The sequence below is a fragment of the Urocitellus parryii genome, chromosome Y (assembly GCF_045843805.1).
Source record: "Urocitellus parryii isolate mUroPar1 chromosome Y, mUroPar1.hap1, whole genome shotgun sequence".
NCBI lineage: Eukaryota > Metazoa > Chordata > Mammalia > Rodentia > Sciuridae > Urocitellus > Urocitellus parryii.
In genome coordinates this window covers 15,775,046-15,797,871 of record NC_135548.1, presented here as the reverse complement: position 1 = coordinate 15,797,871, position 22,826 = coordinate 15,775,046, and the positions used below count along the sequence as shown (strand labels likewise).

The 22,826-nt window shown below is 33.3% G+C and overlaps 1 protein-coding gene across 1 annotated transcript; it reads right to left on the bottom strand.

Moving 5' to 3' along the window:
- Nucleotides 1-200: 200 nt before the first annotated feature.
- LOC144250940 (protein FAM151B-like) lies at nt 201-22,171 on the bottom strand. The gene is made up of 6 exons (XM_077794106.1): nt 22,162-22,171; nt 21,718-21,843; nt 20,047-20,212; nt 16,271-16,488; nt 13,203-13,338; nt 201-360 (listed from the first exon to the last, which is right to left on the bottom strand). Exons 1-6 carry the CDS (start codon nt 22,169-22,171, stop codon nt 201-203), a joined length of 816 nt encoding a protein of 271 aa, XP_077650232.1.
- Nucleotides 22,172-22,826: the final 655 nt, after the last annotated feature.

The following is a 22,826-nucleotide window of genomic DNA, read 5'->3' as shown; positions in this document are numbered from 1 at the left end:
CCCACTTTAGTCTCTTCTTATCAAATCTTTTATATAAATGAAGCATTACAAGGACATATGTCTAACAGAGTAAGCATATAATAAGCACTTTTTGATTAGAAAAACTGAGCACAAGCCTATAATCATGATATGGCAATTAATTCAGACCAAAGCAGAGGATTACAAAACCAAAACAGAAAATAATTTAGAAGATGTTCTTCTTAAAGAGTAAATTTGATTCCAATGGCCTGTTTAAATTCATGGTTTTGTGGTTCCAAAATGTCATAGAAAACTTGACTTTTATTAAAATGGTCTCGAATATAAAGCAAATCTTCAGTGGAATAGTTATCATTTTTTCCAGCCCAAATTGTCAGACTGTACCTGTATTAAAATAAAACAGAACTATATTGTTAAAATGAAAATAAGAAACATAAATGAGCAATTCCCATAAGCCTAAAAATATTCCCATTTGTCTCTGAATCAAAAGCACACAGATGAAAAAATTAATTAGCAATGGTGTAATTAATATTTTTCTATTTCATTCCTTCATCAACATCAAAGAGACTAAAGAGAAAAAATTCACACTGATGTTGTCTAAATTATATCACCTCTCTATGTGAATTAAATGGCTTTGGAAACTCACACTGATGGTAATGAAAATGGGTCTAATTTGGGGAAAAGGAACTGAAGAGACTGTGTTGCTAATCAAGGAATTCATCCCCCCACATACAAATTCCAGCTATAACCTGGTCAGAGTACAAAGCACAACTGGAAAAGAGCTTAAATGTTACTGACATTCCCAACACTCATAGTCACCATAGTCAACCCATTCATTCACTATCCCTTTTGGGGGTTTGTATGAGATGTGAGAATGCCAAGAGATGTCATTAAGAATAACAGAACACTGGGCTGGGATTGTGGCTCAGCAGTAGAGCGCTAGTCTAGCACAGGCAGGACCCAAGTTCGAACCTCAGCACCACATAAAAATAAAGACATTGTGTTGTGTCCATCTACACCTAAAAAATAAATGTTTTTGTTTTTTTTTAAAGAATAACAGAACAGTGGCTGGGGTCCTGGCTCAGTGGTAAAGCACTCGCCTAGTACATAAGGGGACTTGGGTTTGATCCTCAACACCACATATTAATAATAAAATAAAGGTTTTGTGTCCACCTACAAGTAAAAACATATTTTAAAAAACAATAACAGAATAAGTTTATATCACCTTCTGAGGAGTTAAAAACAACATATGCAAATTTGTATGGATATATGAATATGCTCAGAATCTAAATGTTATTTACACTCCACATTTTCATTTCTTCCAGTGATAATACCACTATTGCATTAGAGTCTAGGGAAATGCAAAGCTGTTAAGCTCATATTTATTTTCTCATAAACATGTCAGAATTAAGGGAAAAATCTTTAAATCATTTCTTCTACTAATGATAAGAAATAACTGCCTGAGGCATCTGGTCTTAAATTGACACATTCCAGCCCTTAAGAATACTAACATCATTTTCGAAATATAATAACAAAAGAAAGTACTTTGGATTTTATTGCATAGCAGCATCATATAACAAATCAAAAAGAATTTTAAACTACATCAAAGAACTCAAAATAGAAAAAAATGAAAATTAGTTTTGAAACCTGTATTATTATTATTATTATTTTTTGGCTAAAATGGAATCTACTAATTTATGGGTACCATGGCGACAAACCTTATAAAAAGACACAGATATGATCATTTAGGTTAAAAGAATAGCTTTCCAGTGTTATTTTTCATCATTTAATATTCCTCTATTGTATTTAAACTGAAATGGGAGAAATAAAATTGCTGAATATTAAATTGAACTCATTTGAATCAAGTCATAGGCTTCATTTATTCAACTTTTTATTGTGAAAAACCATACATGGTACATAAAACATAAATGTAGATTTTAACAAATCATTATAAAATGAATGCCATTGTAGCCAAAATAAAAAGCAAGAAATAGCACATGGCCATCACCTAAGAAGGCACCTGTGGATCCCTGCTCCATCTCAGCCTCCTCTCCCTGCATGGCTCCTCTTCTACCTTTCCTCCTTCTCCCACTTTGAGAAGCAAAGTGTATAAAGTAGGTCTCTTGTTTTAAAAGGAGAGGGAAATAAGAATAAATTCATATTTTACTCTGATGTGCATGAAGAGAATAATAACTCTGGTTAACAAGAAGCTAACAATGATGGTTAGCGAGATTGGGCAGGAGTTTTAGGTAGATGGAGAGAGGATTTTCATAGTGTAACCATTTGTTTATTTGGTTTTTGAACCCATGCATTACATATTTAAATAATTATATTAAAAATAATTCTGAAAGACAACAAAAAGGCACAAAAGAAACAGCATGTAATTGTGTGAAAGAAGCTAGTAGTTTTACTCAATATCAATTTTCCTTTTTATATCCACAGTACTAGATGACTTAACTAGTGAATTCTACCAGATGTTTTAGGAAGAATTAACATCAATTCTTCTCAAATCCTTACCAGAAAATTAAAGAGGAAAGAATACTTCCAAATTCATTTTAGGAGGCCAACATTACCCTAATATCAAACCTAGAAAATGATACTACAAGAAAAGAATAATTCAGGCTGATAACCTAAAGAATATGAATGAAAAATTCTCAAAAAAATATAGGCAGACTGAATCCAACAGCACTTTCAAACCATCATATATCACAATCATCTTTATCCCTGTGATGCAAGACAGTTTAAAACATGCCACTCAATAAATGTGGCATGGCACATTAATAGAATGAATGATAATAATCATATATTGTTCCAATAGGTGTAGAAAAAATATCTAACAAAATTTAAAATCCTTTCATGATTAAAACTCAACAAGTTAGGTGTACAGAAGGAAAATTCCTAAACATAATAAAGCCCATATATGATATGCACATAACTAACATCATACTCAATAGTGAAAAGCTAAAAGTATTTCCTCTAAGAATAAGAACAAGACAAGGATGCCCATTTTCACCAGTTCTCAACATACTACTGGAAGTCCTAATCAAATCGATTATGGAAAAAAGAAGAAGGAGAAGGAGAAGGAGAAGAAGAGGAGGAGGAGGGGAAGGGGAAGGGGGAGGGGAGGGAGGAAGGGGAGGGGAGGGAGAGTGGTAGGGGGAGGGGGAGGAAATTAAAAATTCACCAAATTGGAAAAGAAGAAATAAAATTGTCTGTGTTTTCAGATTAAATTATCTTATACATATAAAATGTTAAAAGATGCTGGGAACAGTGGCACAAGCCTGTAATCCCAGCAGCTCAGGAGGCTGAAGCAGGAAGACGGTGAGTTCAAACCCAGCCCCAGCAAAAGCAAGGCGCTAAGCAACTCAGTGAGACCCTGTCTCTAAATAAAATACAAAATACAGCTGGGATGTGGCTCAGTGGTCGAGTGCCCCTGAGTTCAATCCCCAGTACCCACCTCAAATCCCTAAAAGACTCCCCCAAAAAGCTGTTAGAAGTAATAAATTAAATAAAGTTATAGGATATAAAAACCAACATATAAAAATCAGTTGCATTTATTTACTTATTATTATTATTATTTTAGTTGTAGTTGGACACAATATCTTTATTTCATTTATTTATTTTTATGTGGTGCTGAGGATCAAACCCAGGGTCTCACACGCATGAGAGGAGCACTCGACAGCTCCGCTGAGAGCCACAACCCCAGCCCTCACTTGCATTTCTATATACCAACAACACACTGGCCAAAAAAGAAAGTAAAAGAGACATTCTGATTACAAGAGTATCAACAAGAATAAATTACTTAAGAATAAATTTAACAAAGGAGGTGAAATATCTGTAGACCAAAACCTACAAAGCATTAATGAATGATATTAAAGATGGCACAAATAAATAGAAAGATAACTTGTGTTCAGGGATTGGAAGAATTAATATTGTTAAAATGTCTATACTACTCAAAGCAGCCAATAAAATCCCTATCAAAATACCAATGGCATTTTTCATAAGAACAGATCAATCCTAAAATTCATGTGGAATCATGGAAGATTCAAATAGCCAAAGCAATCTTGAGCAAAAAGAATAAAATTGGAGGCACCTGACTCCTAATTTAAAATGACATTAAAATTACTTGAATATGAATGAAAAATCCTCAAAAATACAGGCAGACTCCTAAAATTACATTATAAAAATTACAAAAAAATTTTAAATTACATTACAAAAAAAATCTACAGTAATCAAAATAGTACGGCATTAGCATAAAAACAGACACACACACATCAATGGAACAGAACCAAGCCCAGAAATAAATCCACAGATTTACAGTAAACTGATCTTCAACGAAGTCTATAAAGTATGAATATAGACATTATCGGGTTACAATACAATGAAGCTGGAAATTAACAAAATGAAAAAATTCAACCACTGAGGTGCCTAAAAAAATTTCCTTCTAAATACCTTTGAGACAAAAGAGAAAAAGCTACAACTACAGATTATTTATAAATGAATAAGATGAAAAGCTACGTAACAGTGATAGGATACAGTCAAAGAAATGGAGAGAAGGAAAAAAAACAGTCTTAAATGCTTACGTTGATAAATATAAATAATGACTATAAATATATTATCAAATATAAAAATGAATATAAATAAGCTAAGAATCAAAGGAAGAAAAGAAACTATAGAAAGTAGAATCTCTATTAATAAAGATAAAAAGCAGAAAATAATAAGTCAGAAGCCATAAAAATAAATAAATCCAAAAGCTGATTCTTAAAAACAAAATAAACTGGGGCTGGGGTTGTGGCTCAGAGGTAGAGCTTTTGTATACCATGCGTGAGGCACCAGGTTCGATCCTCAGCACCACATAAAAATAAAATAAATATATTGCGTCCACCTATAACTAAAAAATAAATATTAAAAAAATAAAAATAAACTAAAAAAAAAATTCACATAATCCAATCAAGACACTAGTGGAAAAGCTCAAATAAACAAATTAAGGGAATTATCTTAAAGACTTAGAAGTGGAGAGTAATAAACAGTACTTCACTCAACCATATCTAAACAAATTTAAAAACCTGGATGAAACGAACAATTTTCTAGGAAAATATAATTTGTAAAAATTTGTTTCCAAAGAGATAGAAAACATAAAAAAATCATTTACCAAGAAGAAAATAGACTCGGGCCTGGTGGAACATGCCTGTAATCCCAGTTACTTAGAAGACTGAGGCATGAGGATTACAAATTTAAGGCTAGACTAGGTAATTCAGTAAGAACCTGTTTCAAAATGTTAGAAAGTGCTGGGGATACAGCTCAGTGTTTAGCATGTCCAAGGCCCTGGGTTCAATCCCCAGTACCACAAAGGGGGTTAAAATAGAAAAGTCATTTAGTTAAGCTTTCCCCAAACCATTTTACTATTGAATTTACCAAAACAAAGGTTCAGGCCATTTCATTATTATTTTAATACATCCAAAAGGAAAGATCCCTCGTTTATTTATGAAATGTGCATGACACTCATGCCTAAAACTGAGAAAGGAACAAAAAATTACAGACTAAGCTCACTTCCTAATGCAGAAATTCTGATTACAATATTAGCAATTAAATTGAATAGCAAGTTAAAAGACTGATATATCATAATAAAGTGTTGAATGCAAGGATGGTTAAATACTATGAAATATCAAGATAATTTATCTTATTAATAGATACAGAGAAAACATTAGTATTTTTATACAAGTTGGAAAGGTATTTAGTAAAATTCAATTATCCATAAGAATACAGATATTTCTTTAGACCGTTATCACTAGAAACTACTAAAAACTTTTACATTAAAGGTAGAGAGATGTATATGTTTACTAGCAATACTATTATTTAATACTTTTCTAGAATTCTCAATCTTGACACGATTGCCTTCTGTGTGGGGCTGTCCTGTGTAATACAGGGTATTTAGAGAAGTGTGGCTGGCCTCTGTCACTAAAAGACAAAGGAATCCCTGCCCCTGCAACACACACACAAGATCTGACAACTGAAATGGTCCTCAGGCATTGTCTTCTGGAGAATTAAAATCCCCATAGTGACAATCTCTGTTATAGAGGTACTAAGCAATATACCTAGAAAAGAAAAAGAAATTTTTAGAGGTATAAAGGTTGAAAGGGAACAAATAAAATTAATATGATGGAAAAGAATCTAATTTTTTGTTTAGAAATTAAAAAAAAATAATCTGAAAGACTTTAAAAATGAATAAGAGAATTTAGTGTATATATATATATTAGGTCACAGTGTAAATTTACAGAAATCAATAACACACACACACGTATAATATATATATATATATATATATATATATATATATATATATATATATATATAACAACCAGTACCCAGTACAAGATAAAATGGTAGCAAAGAACCTATTTTAAATAGCAACTTAACATAAAATACTAAGTAGGAAAAAAAACTTCATAAACAATGTAAAATATTGAAGTAGAGAAAAGCTTAAATGCTTTTGAGAAATACAAAAAAGGAACTGTACAAATGTATGTTTAATATGTCTTTAGGAAGACTTTAAACCTTCAATTCTCTTGATGTTAATTCAAATTATTCTTCAAAAAAAAAAAATAACAGGGTTTTTCACTTTTGAACCAATAGGCTGATTCTAAATCTCTAGTAGAAGAGGAAAGCAAGCAAAAATAACCAGTATGTTTTTTGGTTTCGTTTTATTTTGTTTTGTTTAGTGTTTTTGGTACTGAGGATTGAACCCAGGGTTGCTTAACCACTGAGCCACATTCCAATCCTTTTTTTAATGTAATTTCTTTAGAGACAGGGTCTCACTAAGTTGCTTAGAGCTTCCCTAAGTTTCTGACACTGACTTTGAACTTACGATCTTCCTGCTTCACCCTTCCAAGCCACTAGGACTATAGGCATACACCACTGCATCCGGCTGCCAGTGTGTTGTTTAGAGCACAGGTTAAGCTGTTTTAACACGGAAATTTCAAAATACAGTGACTCAGACATGACAGACTTTGTATTTCTCTCCCAAATTGTTCAACGGCAGGAATGAGGACTCAGGTGGCTGGGGGTCTCTGTTTCCATGGTCATCTAGAGTTCAGGTTCTACTCTACTCTATCTTCTTCCTCTACTAACTCCAAGAGTGTTCTCATGCACAAAAGTGAAGGCTGCCATTTACTATCTTATTCACATTCTAACCCACAAATGTTGAAAGAAAAAGGGGAAAAAAATGTTGTGAACAGATATGATGTTTGCTGGCCAAAATGTGGTCCCATAAGCACACCTAGTAAGTTGAGATCAGAAAACAGACTCTAGCTAGATGGCCAAGATTCTAATAAAAGCTTATATGGGTTTCAATTGCTTCTGGAACATTTACAAGTAATCAGAAATTCAGAGAGGTTTTTATTCTTTCTGCCTTCTGGTTTGCTGATAATTCAGCATGTGAGATTTTGTTGATATTATTGTCATTCTCCTTGTGTTTTTGATATTTTCCAGGAAAAGGTGTAAGACTGGGAATTAAACCTGTGCCATGATCCTGCTTGAACTATAAGTCCCCATTATACACATGAAATAATATGAATAGTCTAAGAGTCAAAAGAAGTTGAAGGGCTGAAGTTTTGGCTCAGTGGTAGAGCACTTGCCTAATGTATATAAAGAAATGGCCTCAACCCTGAGCAACACATTTAAAAAAAATACATAAAATAAAGATATTGTGTCCATCTACAACTAAAAAAAATTAAAGATGGTTGTATATTTGTTTGCTTGTTTAAGATTAAAAAAAAAACTTTAACAAACTTCAACTTCTCAGCAGAGCAACTGTTCTTGAACAGGTTTGTTGTCAAGAATTGGAACTTCTCCATGCTTCATAGCTTCTACAGCAGGATGAGTTCACCAGCTGCTTAAGCAAGAAGCAAAAACTGATTGGCAGTTCATTGTTATAGTTCCCTGACAAAGAATGAATGCTGTCCTACTTCAATGGCTTTCTCAACATCACAAGATTCATTCATGTACTATGCATTACTGACTGTTTCAAGATGAAGATCTTGTTTAAAGGTGAATGAAACATTGCTGTGCATCTTCTGGGAAATGTTCTTTTTCTAGAAGCCACTCCTCTTTTGTTTTAGTCAGCTGTTTTTGCAGCTGTGACTAAACAACCCAACTAGCACGACTGTAGAGGTCAAAGTTTTTTTCAGGGCTCACATTTCAGAGGTCTCATTCCATGGACAGCTGGCTCCATTCCTTGGGGCTCAGGGTGAGGCACAACATCATGGCAGAAGAGTATGGCAAAGGGAAGCAGCTCACATGATGATCAGGCAGCAGAAACAGAGGCTTCACTTGCCAGATACAAATATATTCCTCCAAACCACACCCCCAATGCCTTACCTCCTCCAACCACACCCCACCTGCCTTCAGTTACCACTCAATTAACCAGCAGGTGGTTAATTCACTGAGCAGATTTAGGCTTTTGTAACCCAATCATTTCCTCTCTGAATCTTCTTGCTTTGCCTCATGCATGAGCATTTGGGGTACACATACATCCAAGCCATAACATCTTTGTAGTATACTATTTGTATTGTATTGTACAAATAATGTACTGTATATATTTATATTGTATTTGTTATGTATCATGTAGTAATGACATTAGTGCATGCCACAACATGATTTATGCAGCACCTGACACCAGAATAATCTAAATAACCTCTAAAACTCTTTGTTTAACATTGCTGCTTGTAACTATTTAAAAACCAGAAAATTCTCTCCAGAAGGCACTGATTTCTAAGTCTCTATGATTAAAGAATGCCTATGAGCATTTGGTTTTTCCCTTTAACACGAGTTTAGTAAATCCCTGTGAAGTGTGCCTAGTACTGTTCTAAATGTTGAGGATTCATGTTATCAAGATAAACAAGGCTGATGTTTTTATGTAAGCTCCAAAACATCAGATAATAAGAAATAATTATTAGGAACAAAATTAAAACACCTACATCCACCATGAAGATAATTCTAACCTTCAGTCTTCTGGCAGAATCTTATTCAAATTTTGTTGCTTGAATCACTAATGATTGAATAAATATCTCAGTGATTTTGCCCTAATTTAAAAAAACAATTAATTTACTATTTCTTCCTATCTCAAACAGTATAAGCCCTTCCAGGACTCTAAGAATGACAAAAATGTTTTATAGATTTTTCTATAGGATAATTAGAAAAACAGTCAAACTACAAAATTAGAAACTTAGTAGAATGAAAATGATCCTATACTCCATAGAAAGAGTAACTAGGTAAGTCTAAAAACAATTGTACTAACCAAAGGTATATTTGGACCATCAATTTCTAAGCGCCAGTAGTTATAAGCCATTTATCCCACTGGTGACAGAAAGTTCCCAAAAGGCTTTTTTTTTTTTCAAGTATGACATCATGATCAGAATTGCATCTTGGAAAACATTCAATTTTAGAATGGGTTGGTGGCAGTGTGGAAAACAGATTAAAAAGGGACACGACCGGAGACATGGGGACCAGTTAATGATAAGAGATGATGGTAGGAAGTGTGGCAAAGCAGAATCTGTGGAACTTGGCAACCACCTGGAGGAATAGCATGAGGAGAAAGTGGTATGGACAGTCTCTGCACACCCCAGACTATTAGGTTATAGTCTGTTGCTTCCGACAATGGAGATCAGTGTGTGGGGAAAAGAACTCGGACTTTTTGCATTTATCTTTGAATTTCTTGTATTTTTTATTCAAAGGACATGTATTCCTACTGTATTTTTTGAGGGGATATTTAATTTAAGGAAACCAGTAGCTGTATGACAATAACTAGATACAACCTCCGAATTTTCAAATGTTTTCTTTCTTAGTAGTCTAACTCTATAGGTCAGACATCATTTAAATAAATGCTCATAGAAGAACTGAAAAAAATTAATTGTACTAATTTTGTGTTGGCCTTTTATGCTGGCTACTATGAAAAACATCCATACATATAACTAAATTTTTCAATAAAACATTTAGAGGCTGGATATGTAGTTTAGCAGTACAATGCTTGCCTAGCATGTGTGAAGAACTGTGTTCGATCTCCAACAACACACACACACACACACACACACACACACACACACATTATAATCCAATATACATATTAACTTCAAATATTTGCTACTATGAGGTTAAAGAAAATGTATTATAATGCTAACTTACATTAAGTATTAATATACAAACATATTTGTCTTTGTACATTAATAAGATGGTATTGAAATGAATTCTAAATTATTTTTAGTGATTATTTAGTGTTCTTTTAGCTACACATTTTTATCTAGTTCCTTTAGCATATATTTAGGCAATAAATTGAATGAGAAGGGAAAATTACCTGTATTATATCACTAAAAAGAGGCTTAAAGCTCCCCATAGAGACTGCCAAGTGCTAGGCAATTTTGTTTATATGAAGAAACTAGATGAAAGCACTTTCATACAGGGAAGTTTTATAACACACACACTCTTAGTGGTTGAAACAATATATGAATAAAAATGCATCATTGAAACAATTAGCACTTCATAACTAAAACAAATAATAAAATACAATTTATTATTTGGCATCCTATTCACTAGGATACTCTCAATAATTACTTATTAAGTACAGTGCTACAATAATTAATTTTTCTAATGACAATCCTAAGATAAAACAAAAATCCTAAAATGCTTTCTAAATCATTTTTAGAAGATTTTATTTATACATATTTATACATTGGCCTGTATTAATCGATATTCTGAATAGTGGTAATTCACTGTTTATATTAGAATTTGTTACTTAAAAACTTTCTCCAACCAGTCACACCTCACCCTTATTGTGAAAATTTGGGGCAAGGATTAATTAATTTTAAATTAATTTTTAAAATGCATTATATAAATTCAGAATAAGGGGTGAAGATAATCACATCACTGTTCCTAAATATATGTTTCAACAACACCTTTTTTTTGCAATATCTTTTGAAAGATAAGATACTTTATTGTGGAAAAAAAGCCTGCTTTAAAAAATTACTTTTACCTTTGCTGTAATATTAATTTAAATAGCTTTTTGTTTTGACCTACTTACATGTGAAAAACTATAGAAAAAATAAATTATTTCTGCATAAACCAGTACTTTCCAGTTTGAAAGATCTAACACTAGATATTTAAGAAATACTTTCTGCTTAATGGGGAGGAAGTCTTAGATTTCTTAGATCAACTGCCACATTGAACAGCTCAGGAATATCTAGTTAGCAGCTAATAATTTTCATCATGCCCACAGAATACTCTGTGTTAATTCAGCTTTTACAGGCCCATGTGGATTATGTTTAAAAGATCTATTTTTGATTGAGGTCTGTTGGGTTATCAGATGTCTCTGTGAATTGAAAGTTCCATAGTACTGAACATGACTATTTGAAAAGCACTGTGACACACTGTTAAAAGACAATATAAAATGTACAGAAATGGAATTCAGCCTGCGCTGAATTTTCTCACAAATGTGGTGTACTTTTATATATGTACTTTTATACATCCTGTTTTCCCATAGTCTTCTGGAGCTTGTGTGCTTGATTATTTGAGTACTATGTTTTCATGAAAATATAGTTCATCTGTATTATAAATGTTTCTCAGATAGAGGCATGAGAATATATTCTCAAGGGCTCTAGAGTTCTGAGAATTTACAATTTTTCATTTAACTGAATGCTTTAATTTCAATAATAATCTTTAAAAGTTAATACAGTATGCTACTTGATTTCCATGCAGTTCTCCAACATTAAAGAAAACAAAACCAGAGGCAGAGTTAATAAATAAATGATGGGTTTGCAATAAGAGAATGTCTAATAGCATCACAGGATACTGCAAGAGTGGATGTCTCCCTGTAGTTCAATAAATCTCTTTCCTGCTTAAGTTAGCCAGATTTGTTTCAGTTGTTTGAAACAAAGAACCTAACTAGGACATTGTCTGGTACCATCTAATGTTTCTCTTTAAGCATAATGCTAGCAGCCATTGATTCAAATGATTCTAAATTCATCTAAAAATACTTTTATACATCCTGTTTTCCCATGCATATGGAATCAAACTACACCTATCTTTGGTAACTTATTCACTTAAAAATTATTTTAGAGAACATTCCATATTAAACATAGCATCTAATGCACTATCTGTAATGAGTATATAATACTCCATCATATGGGTGTACCTTAATTTATTCAACTGGTTTCTGTCTGATAGGGATTTAGAATGTCTCAAGTCTTTTTCACAACTAAAATACTTCAAGAATATCTTAGTACCTATTTCTGTGTGCTTATGTGAACTTCCACTAATAAGATAAGTCCTCACTGATGAAATTCATGGCTCTCTGCCAATTTCTCTTAAGGAAACTACTGGCCAGTTTACACTGTTTCTAGTAATCTATGTCAGTTTCTGCTACTCTCTACAATCTAATGAATTTATTAATCTAGATCTTTCTCTGGATGATTTGTAAAAACTATGTGTTAGAATTCTTTACACTTCTCTGACATATATAAAAAGTACTATTTTACCAGAATCTTTCCATTTTTATGTATTTAAATGTATCAAAATTTCCTTTATAGTTTCTGTACTAAGGAGAAAAATATATTTACTATATTTAAATATCATCCCAGGTTTTTTTTTATGCATTTACTATTTGATGTTCAAGTCTTTAGTTCAACTGGAATTTATTTTGGAGAAGGAAAAAGGAAGCTGTCGTCATTGATTTACCTGCACAGTTAAATGGCCATTCTAACATCAGTTATTAAACTTTTGTCCCAGTGATTTGCAATGCCAGCTTTTTCCTATACATGATAGATTTGGGTTTATTTTTAAACTTTCTATTGACCATTCTATTAAAAACATAGTATCCAAACTGTTTTAAAATATCTAACTTTATAATACATTTTAGTAGTTAATATATGGTCCAACTAATTTTATATGAAAAAGATTTCTGAAATTATGATGAAATTCAAAGAGAAACTATTTAATCTACTCATAAAATTTTGTAAATTTATAATATAATAAAAAGATGAAAACATTTACTAAACTTTTCTGTGGAATAGGATGTTAAATAAGTGAAGGCTCATCATGGAGTTTCAGCTAATGCAGGAGTCTGTGCACTTAAATACTATTTTCATTCTCTCGGTCTCTTTCTCTCACACTGTCTTTCAATTTTCATGCCCTTTCTGTCTTACATGCATACTCTATATTGTTAAACTAATAATACTTACCTGTTTGATTTCTTTAACAGCCAGAGTAACTGAGAACAAGATTGCCTAACTAATGCTGCTCTGACTGGGAATGTCACAGGCTGATTTAGTTCATTGCATATATATTCCATCTCCTTCACCATTGTCCAACTATACCCTGAAAGGAAAAGAAATTTAAGTTTTTGATTGGAATCTTGTGAGTTGATTAATAAAATACTAAATTACCTATTAATAGGTAAATCCATAGATAATCTACAGGTAAACTCATAGGTAATTCATAAAAATTTCCATTTGGAGTTGGAGTGAATTAAATAACATAAAACATAAAAAAAATTCCCTTCAGTGCTGGGGATTGAACCCTGTTCCCAGTGCATGCCAGGCAAACACTTTACTACCTACTGAACTACATCCCCAACCCAAGGAAATGTTTTAAGTGGGAAATGTAGATAAAAATCATGCCATAAATACCCTAGAGCAAATTCAACAGGAAAAAATTAAAACATTAAGAAGATTTTACTGTGGCTGGGGGTACAGCTCAGTGATAGAGCATGAGCTTAGCATGTACAAGGCCCTGGGGTCAACCCCAGCACCAAAAAACAAAACAAAAACCCAAGAAGGTTTTACTAATCTCTCAAGTGTAAAAAAAAAAAAAAAAGCAAAATTTTAAAATTAATTAATTAATTTATTTGTTCTAATCAGTTATACATGACAGCAGAATACTCTTCAATTCAGTGTACACTAATGGAGCACAATTTTTCACTTCTCTGGTTGTACACAGGATCACACCATTCATGTAATCATACATGTACCTAAGGTAATGATGTCTGTCTCATTCTACCATCTTTCCTATCCCCATGCCTGCTCTGCTCCCCTCCCTCCCCTTTGGCCAATCCAAAGTTCCTCCACTAACCCCATCTCCATTATGGATTAGCATCCACTTATCAGAGAAAACATTCGGCCTTTGGTTTTTTGGAATTGGCCTACTTCACTTAGCATGATATTCTCTAACTCTAACCATTTACCTGCAAATGCCATAATTTTATTCTCTAAAAAACACAAATTTGACACTATTTTTACTTACTTTAAAGGTTCTAAAGCTTTTTTCTTAGATATATCTATATCATTGATATTCATTAATATTCTCTACAAACTGAGATTTTCTAGTTGTATTTTCTTTCTCAAAATAAGGTGGTAGGTATTTACTAGCTGTTCAAGTGATAATTCAAATCCGTTTTATTTTTGGCTATTCCAAATTATTTGTACATTTTAACTAAAGTAGAAATAGTGCCAGGCATAGTGCCTGTAATCCCAGTAGCTCAGGAGGCTGAGGCAGGAGGATCATGCATTCAAAGCCAGTCTGCACAACTTAACAAGGCCCTAAGCAACTTTAAGACCCTGTATCTAAAATATTTTAAAAGAAGGGGCTGGGTATGTGGCTCAGTGGTTAAGCGCCCCTGGGTTCAATCTCTGGTACCAAAAAAAAAAAAAAAAAAAAAAAAAAAGAAAGAAAGAAAGAAAGAAAGAGAAAAGAAATAGTGGAAAATTTGATCATGTTAGGACATGTTAACACACTTGCCTGTTTATAAACAACATCAGAAAAATATTTTTAAAAATTGCCGTCAACTCAAAAGTAGGTTGTAAAAAGTATTGTAAGTTAAATTCAGTATAGAAATCCTAAGTCAATATGTTGGTTTGACAGTTAAATTCCTGATAAATAGAAATGTTTTTAGAAAATAATATTTTTATCATTAGAAGAAGGGATTGCTAACAGAAGCTATGCCTTTGTGATTATAAACCTCTGACCTCTCTTTTTTAAAAAACTATGCAACATAAGAAGTAAGGGAGGATAAAGCCTGAGTTGGCAACGATGAGAAGCTAGGAAGGGAAAAGTAGCCTGGAGACATCCAAAGACCCACGTGTGGCTGAATTCAGTTCAGCATGAGGCTAAGACTAGAGTTAGACTAAACAGTGAAATGGAGTTTAGAACCAGTACAGCAGTATCAGATAGTTTCTAGTTTATTCCTCAAACATTTTAAATTATAGGCTATATACTTTAATTAATCTAATAAAAACTAAATTATTAGAAAATTAAAGTGGAATTAGGTTAAAGTATATGATTTTTTCTCTCGATTATACCAATTATTGGTTATTAGCTAAATGTTACTACTCACTAGACAGTAGTTACTCTAAATTTGTTCTGGATGCAAAACTTTACATCTGGGGCTGGGGTTGTAACTCAGTGGTAGATCACTTGCCTAGTATGTGCAAAACCCTTGATTCCATTCTCAGCATAGTGGAAAAGGAAAAAGCACATGAATAGAAACTGAACACCCTGAAATCCACAGGACAATCTTGATAGTCTCTAATGTCTTTTAGTTGATGATTTTATATTTATCATGTGGGTAATATGGCCCAGAGAGTTGCTTACTGGCTGATTATCTAGAAATCACTACATAGGGATGTATGAATAAATAGATAAACCCAATAGTGTAATAAGTTTAAACCAGGAACAAACTGAATGTGAGGTCCACCTGTAGAAAGACAAGAATAAAAAGAAGGGATCCAGCCTACAGAATGTCTTCTGGCTTCCCACTCTCCTGTCAGCCACAAAGAACATAATGAGGGCCCTGTCCAATGACTTGGGAGCAGAACTTGTGCTCTTTTGGTTTCATATCATTTGAAACATTTGAAATTTTTAACCACTTTTTGTTTCATATCATTTGAAAAGCTTTTGACATCTGACATATGGAGTTTGCTCTAAGGAATATGGGGGTGTCTAAAACAGTTAACAAGTTGAAAGAGACCAATTCGGGACTTGTTCAAAGAATTTAAAGAGGCAACTTTGGTTATTCTAGATTTTGCAAATAAATATTTGCCACGGAAGCTCTGTGATAAGATACTACCATACACACAGTATCTATCTAAAATAACAGAAGGATCATACACATACCTGTTGGGTCAGGTCTTTCTCTCCATTACTCTTACATTTTATGGGATGATTTTTTTTTACTTTATATTAAAGATGTTATTTTTATAATTGAAGGATATTTTAATTTGACCAACAAAAAATAAATTATTAGCATTATCACCTTCATTGACTTTCTCAGGATGCCATCCTGTTGTCCAACACAAGGAAAATGTCACATCTGGAAAGAAGGATGTCACGGTGTCTATAAATGGTTTTGCATTTACTACTTTGTTACTTCCATTTGGACCAGGGAGAATATCAGCATTAATCCATACGGGACACTTTAGGTGCCTCTTCACATTTTCTAAGAGTATCATGGATGGTTTCACAGCTGCCAGACTAAAAACATAGTTTGGTATCAATGAGAAATATTTCTAGAGTAAAAAGAAATTCTTTTAGACTAATGGTTTTAAAGTTCTTGAATTTGTAATAAAAATGTAATACAATAATACCTGAATTAAATAAAATAAAAAAATCACACACACACAGAAGAGAAAGATAAGGTATCTCAAAATGTTGATTTATACTTATTATTCATGAAAGGAACTTAAAGGTTCTATCAGTACTTAAATAATTCCACTACTTATGGACGAAATAGGGGTTTCAAAGCTCTCCATATTAGGATCACTAAGTGTGAAACAATATAAGACATAAATATTCACTCATCAGACAATGTATAAATAAGACAATAAATGTGAAATGTACTCATAACCTACACATACACAGTCATGAAATAAAAAGTGTGTCCAGGCACTATATCTCCAGTATCAGCTCAAGACCTTAAAGGAAAAAAAAGAAATATTTTTTTGCCTCATGTATTCTTTGGGTGAATTTGGAGACATAAACACATTTCTAAAAATAACTAGAAAGCAAAAAAATATATATATTTCCTTAAAGTGTTTATGAGTTCCACATTTATTTTTCTTTTACTGTAAGCACCTATTCTATAAACTAGAGACAAGGATATTTTAGTTAAATTGAAAGGCTGCTTCTTTTTTTTTCTTTTCTCCCTACATCTACTGAAGCTGACACCTATGTACTTTAAAACAATAAGGTTTTAATCAGCCTACATCACTTTTACTTTTTAAAATTATACACATAATGTACTAGAAAACCTCACTACTTCTAATTCTATCTTCTGACCTTTAAGATTAATCCTTCTGAACCTTTAGAAATGCTCATTTCCAAGAAAGTTAACTGCAGCGAAGGCTAAGCATTATGAAGGTGGGTGCCAGAGAGAACACTCAGCAACACTCTCCACACTTTCACCTCATCTTAGGGGAGGACACTTCCATCTGTGCTTCTATCTTTCTTCTCTCCACTCCTTTTGTGCCTCCTACCTTAATGATGTATTAAGAACTATGTAATGTTATGAACGACCAATATAAAAAAAAAAGAGGAAAAATTAATACTCTCAGTAAGTTGGGAAATAAACCAGAGAAACCAGGCTCTAGCATTTAGCTTCTGGTCTCTCACTCCTCTTCTCCCACATATCAGCAGAGGGAAAGAGATTCAAGTCTTCTCACTCTTCTGCTCCTGAAATGAAGGCCCTAGATTTTAATGGCTCAAGAAGCCCTAATGTTTGGCTTTGTAGATTCTAATTTAAATACTCTCATTTCTCTGCTTTAAATTCTTCCTGTCTTGTACTGTATCAATGCCATGCTAAAACCACAAATCTAAAATTCATATGAAACAACAGAAGACCCAGAATAGTCAAAGTAATGCTGAGCAAAAAGAATAAAGCTGGAGGCACCATAAGACCCAATTTCAAAACATACTACTATGGTGGGCTGGGGATGTGACACAGTGGTAGAGTGCTTGCCTGGTATGTGTGAGGCCCTGGGTTTGATCCCCAGCACTGCAAAAACAAAAACAGAAAACAACAACAACAAAACATACCACATCGCTATAGAAATCAAAATAGCATGGTACTGAATATCTTATCCTACTTTCCTACAAGTTTCATATAGACATTGGGGATGACAAAACATAAACTATACTTGACATTATAATAAGTAACTTCAAATTACAATTTAAGGGAAAATAATTCTTTGCTTAAACTCTGGAGTTGGCTAAAACTCCAGATAAAATTTAAAAACTTATTATTTTATACTAAAACATGAAACCTAGAAGCATAAAATAAGAACTACTAAACATTGACTAAAATATCATTCAGCTCCTCTCACACAGGTAGTGCAGCAATCTGGCTAGGGGCATGAACTCTCCAATTGGGGTGACAGCTCTTTTTACCAACAATGTGACCTGTGGCAGGCTACTTATCCCTTCGATCTCCATTGCCTCATCTGGAAAATGAGAAAAGCAGCAACAATCTACCTCTTAGGATTGTTACGAGTATTAAATGAAAAATACAAGTAATGCCCTTAGAACAATGTCTGATGCATAATAAGTGTTCTTATAACCATTAATTTACATTCATTCCCCTTCAAATGTTATGGAAAAAAATCACTATAAAATTTCAGTTTTCAGTGGCCCAGTTCTTTTGGGGTAGCTGCTAGCATTTAAGAATAAACAGTTGGGGGGCTGGGATGTAGCCCAGTTGGTAGAGTGCTTGCCTTGCATGCACAAGGCCCTGGGTTCAATCCCCAGCACCCTACCCCCACATACACACACAAAGGAATAAACAGGGGCTGGGGTTGTAGCTTAGTGGTAGACTGCTTGTCTAGTGTGTGGTAGGCACTGGGTTTGCATCTCAGCACCACATAAAAATAAAGAAATAAATATAATAAAGGTATTGTGTCCATCAAAAACTTAAAAAAAATTAAAGAATAAACAGGCTAATATATAGGGAGCCAAAGAATAGATCACAGTCGATAATCCAAGGGGCAATAGTAGATCTACAAAAAAAATGAGCACATGAAAAGGCAAGGCATTCTAAAACTTTAAACTGCCAAGTATCAACGATCAGATGCTTTGTCATAGTGCATAGAATGCCTAGGATCTGGTGCTACTTCAGCTGGCAAAGCTTAGCTGTCATCCTTAGGTAAATCACCTAATCTCTCTGGGACTAAGTCTCTTTGTCCATAAAACAGAGCTGAACCAGTCATCACTCGAAAAGCCTGATGATTTTAAGATAGCTCTTTAACTCTTTAACCTAGTCAATTAAAACCCCTGCATGTCAAGATTCTGTATATTTATTTGTTCACCAACAGAATAATGAGGCTTATTGATATACTCAGCCCCATAAGAAATGGTTAGTCACTTTAAAAATCCCATAAAATCTCCAAATAATTATTTTTGGGGGCAGAGAGGATAATTCAATTTTAAAGTATGACTCAGAGATAAGGCAGGTTTACTGTCAACCCTGGATTTCAATAGCAGCAGCCTTCATAGGGCTTATGGTGCACTTTTCTGGTGTCACAGTTTATTCCTGGTTTTACCTATAATTTTTCACACCAAAATACTTAAAGGCAAAATTTCCTATGATGGGCACATAGAAGTAATGACATTTAGCCTCATTCTTCATTATCAATGTCTCCAAAATAGTATTTTTAAGCAATTCTTTGGTTACTGAAAAGTTCCAAATTATTCCCTTGTTACACAAATAACAACATAAATCAAACTGAATACACATAAAAAAAATCTCTCCGAACCTTTCCTTCCAAGACTACTTATTAACAAAAGAACTTTAGATTTAGCAATCTGTTATCAGAATGATCATGCATGATAAATCCCTTTATAAAAATTAGCTTTAGCCTCAAAGAAACAATTATAGCAAACAGCTCAGTAGGTCTTAGGTCCACTCTGAAACATACTAGAGTCCATAAATCCATTTTCATTTTGGAAAAGATACAAAAGTAGATAGTCAGACATATGTGTGGCTATTAATTTTGACCCCAAGTTACTCTATAACAGCCAGTAGCATGTTTGTACAAATACCTCTTGAAATCCAGCTTGATGCTTTTATTGTTCTTCACAACCTCAGTGAGCCACTCCTGTAGAGTATTATCACTGTTTGTTTCAGGGGGATGGGCCATGACTGGTTGTGCATGCTCTGATCCATTACTTGGAAGAATGACATTGGCCTCTATCATATGAGCATTACCTGTCCAAATAAAAGAACTTAAGTTAATGCTGAAAAACTGCAGAACTGCAGGAGATGTAATGTCCCTCTTAAAGAAGATAAAAGGAAAGAAAGAAAACTAACACTGAGTAACTACTACATGTCAGGTACTGTACTTAATCCTTATTTGTTACAGATGAGCAAACATGCCAAGAAGCTAAATTAATTTACCTTAAACTAGTGTTCTACTTTTGAATTTTTCCAAGTAAATAAAAGTATTGTGTCCATCTACAACAAAATATTTTTTAAAGAAACCACACAAGATGGCTATCTTTAAAAAACTTTTTTAGTTATAGATGGACACAATACCTTTATTTTTATTTGTATGCACCTGAGGATTGAACCCAGTGCCTCACATATGCTAGGCAAGTGCTCTACGACTGAGCTACAATCCCAGTCCAAAATGGCTGTTTTTAAAAACGCACAGTAACAAACGTTGGCAAAGATGTGGAAAGATTAGAATCCTTATCTACACAGCAGTAGGAATATAAAAGATAGAGCCATTTTAAAAATGTATGGCAGTTTAAAAAAATTAAACATACTATGACTCAGCAATTCTACTCTATAGACATATAATGCAAGAAAACTGCAAATATATGTCCACAAAAAATTGTACATGAATGTTCATAGCAGTAGTAAAAGTATCAAAAAATAAGAAACTGAAATATTTATCAACTGATGAATGGATAAACACACTGCAATATACATACAATGAAATGATACAATCATAAATAGACATGAAATAATGATAGACCTTAGAACATAAATGAACTTTAAAAATATGCTAAATAAAAGAAACTGGACACAGAAGTTCACATGTGAAGGAAGAGTACAGGGAGCTACCCTGAATTGTGATTCTGAGTTCAAGAAAAGTCTTCATAAAGCATCAGGCAATTTAATTGATACCAAAGGATGTTTAAGAGGTTAGCCAGGCAAAGTGTGAGAAGAGAGCATTCCAGAAAGAATGTATATAGCAGTCAGAGGAGAATAGCTGGGCCATGAGAGGACTCTAAGGCTGGTACAGACGCAAACTAAGCATACTGGGACAGGAGAACTTGAAAAAACAGGCCAGTTTGCACAAGGCCTTCAGGCTATCGATGCAGTTTGAAGGTTCAACAAACAGCATTACATTTTCTGAAAGAATTCTGAAAAATAAGGTAGCCAAATTAGTAGATGGGGTTCAAAATATTACTTATATTACCTATAAAGATAGGTCAGTGGGTACAGCTTAATTGAGAGATAATTTCTAACTTCCACCATCATCCCCAAATCCAAATTCTGGAACAGTCCTTTTGAAGAAAGTTCTAGCAAACACAAATGTCCAGACTGCTGTTTCTCACTGTTCAGGTGGAAGCAGAGAGAAGAATGCCCTCCTTTGTCCAATGAATTTGGTAGATTAGGACTAAAAAAATTTGGTTAGATATCAAAAAAAAGGTATTGAATTAATCTACTCTTTAAAGCAAACATCAGAAACTGGACTGACTTACTTTTCAATGCCTCATTCATCTGTGCTTTGTGGTTAGCTGCATGATACCAGATGATCTCAGTGCTATCTTCTGTTTTAATCCGGTTATTTCTCAGAAAATATTCCAGTATATTTTCACTCCAAGATCCTAAAATGACAGTATTTACATGAAAAAGAATGTTTCTTTAACAGGTAAAATTTTAAAATGTTTTATTATGTATAATAAGATAGATCATATAGATACATATTGATAGTAAAAATCTTGCTAAAATGAGGCAAATTAACATCATCAGTCATTTGATACAGTTACCTATTTTTAAAGTTTTTGTGGCAAGATAGCTAAAATCTCTATTCACTGAGCATAAATCACATATACACTATAATATCACATATACCCTCATGTTGAACATGAAATCTCTATATTTGTTCATCCAATGTATTTGCCACTTTGTATCCTCTGACCTACGTCTCATCATTCCTCCTTTGAGTAACCACACTTTTATTCTCCATCTTTGTATATTTCAAATTTTAAATTTTAGATTCCTCATATGAATGAAGTCATGAGTTTTTTTCTTTCTGTGTCTGGATTATTTCACTTAGCATAATAATGTCCTTCAAGTTCATCCATATTGTGGTGAATAGCAAATCTCATTCTTTTTAGGGCTGAATAATATTACATTGAATGTGTGTGTGTGTGTGTGTGTGTGTGTGTGTGTATGTGTGTGTGTATGTGTGCGTGCACGTGCACATAGGCACATATACCCAATGCATGCTCATGCATGTGCAATGTGTGGACATAGCATATCTTCTTGATATATTTGTCTGCCTTTAGACATCCAAGTTCTTTCCATAACTTGGGTATTGTGAATAACGTTCATAGAGATATATTTAAGAGGTAGTGATTTTATTTTATTTGAGTATATGCCCAGAAAAGGGATGGCTAGGTGATAGAATAAAAAAAATAATAAAAATGAACTTATCCAGGGAGGATAACAAAGTAATTAGCCTGAGGAAAATACAAGATTAAAAAAAACAAAGAATACTTATGATGTGACGGGTATATAATACATATGAGTAATATAACTAGTAGATATATAAGATGGTCTGAACACCAGAAGCATAAAAATGTAG

Excerpts from the sequence above, each read along its gene's own strand:
- LOC144250940 (XM_077794106.1), bottom strand. Across the intron at positions 20,213-21,717 it reads GATGAATGAGGCATTGAAAA|GTAATGCTCATATGATAGAG; the intron begins GTAAGTCAGTCC and ends TTATTTGGACAG. Across the intron at positions 361-13,202 it reads CTGTTAAAGAAATCAAACAG|GTACAGTCTGACAATTTGGG; the intron begins GTAAGTATTATT and ends ATTTTAATACAG.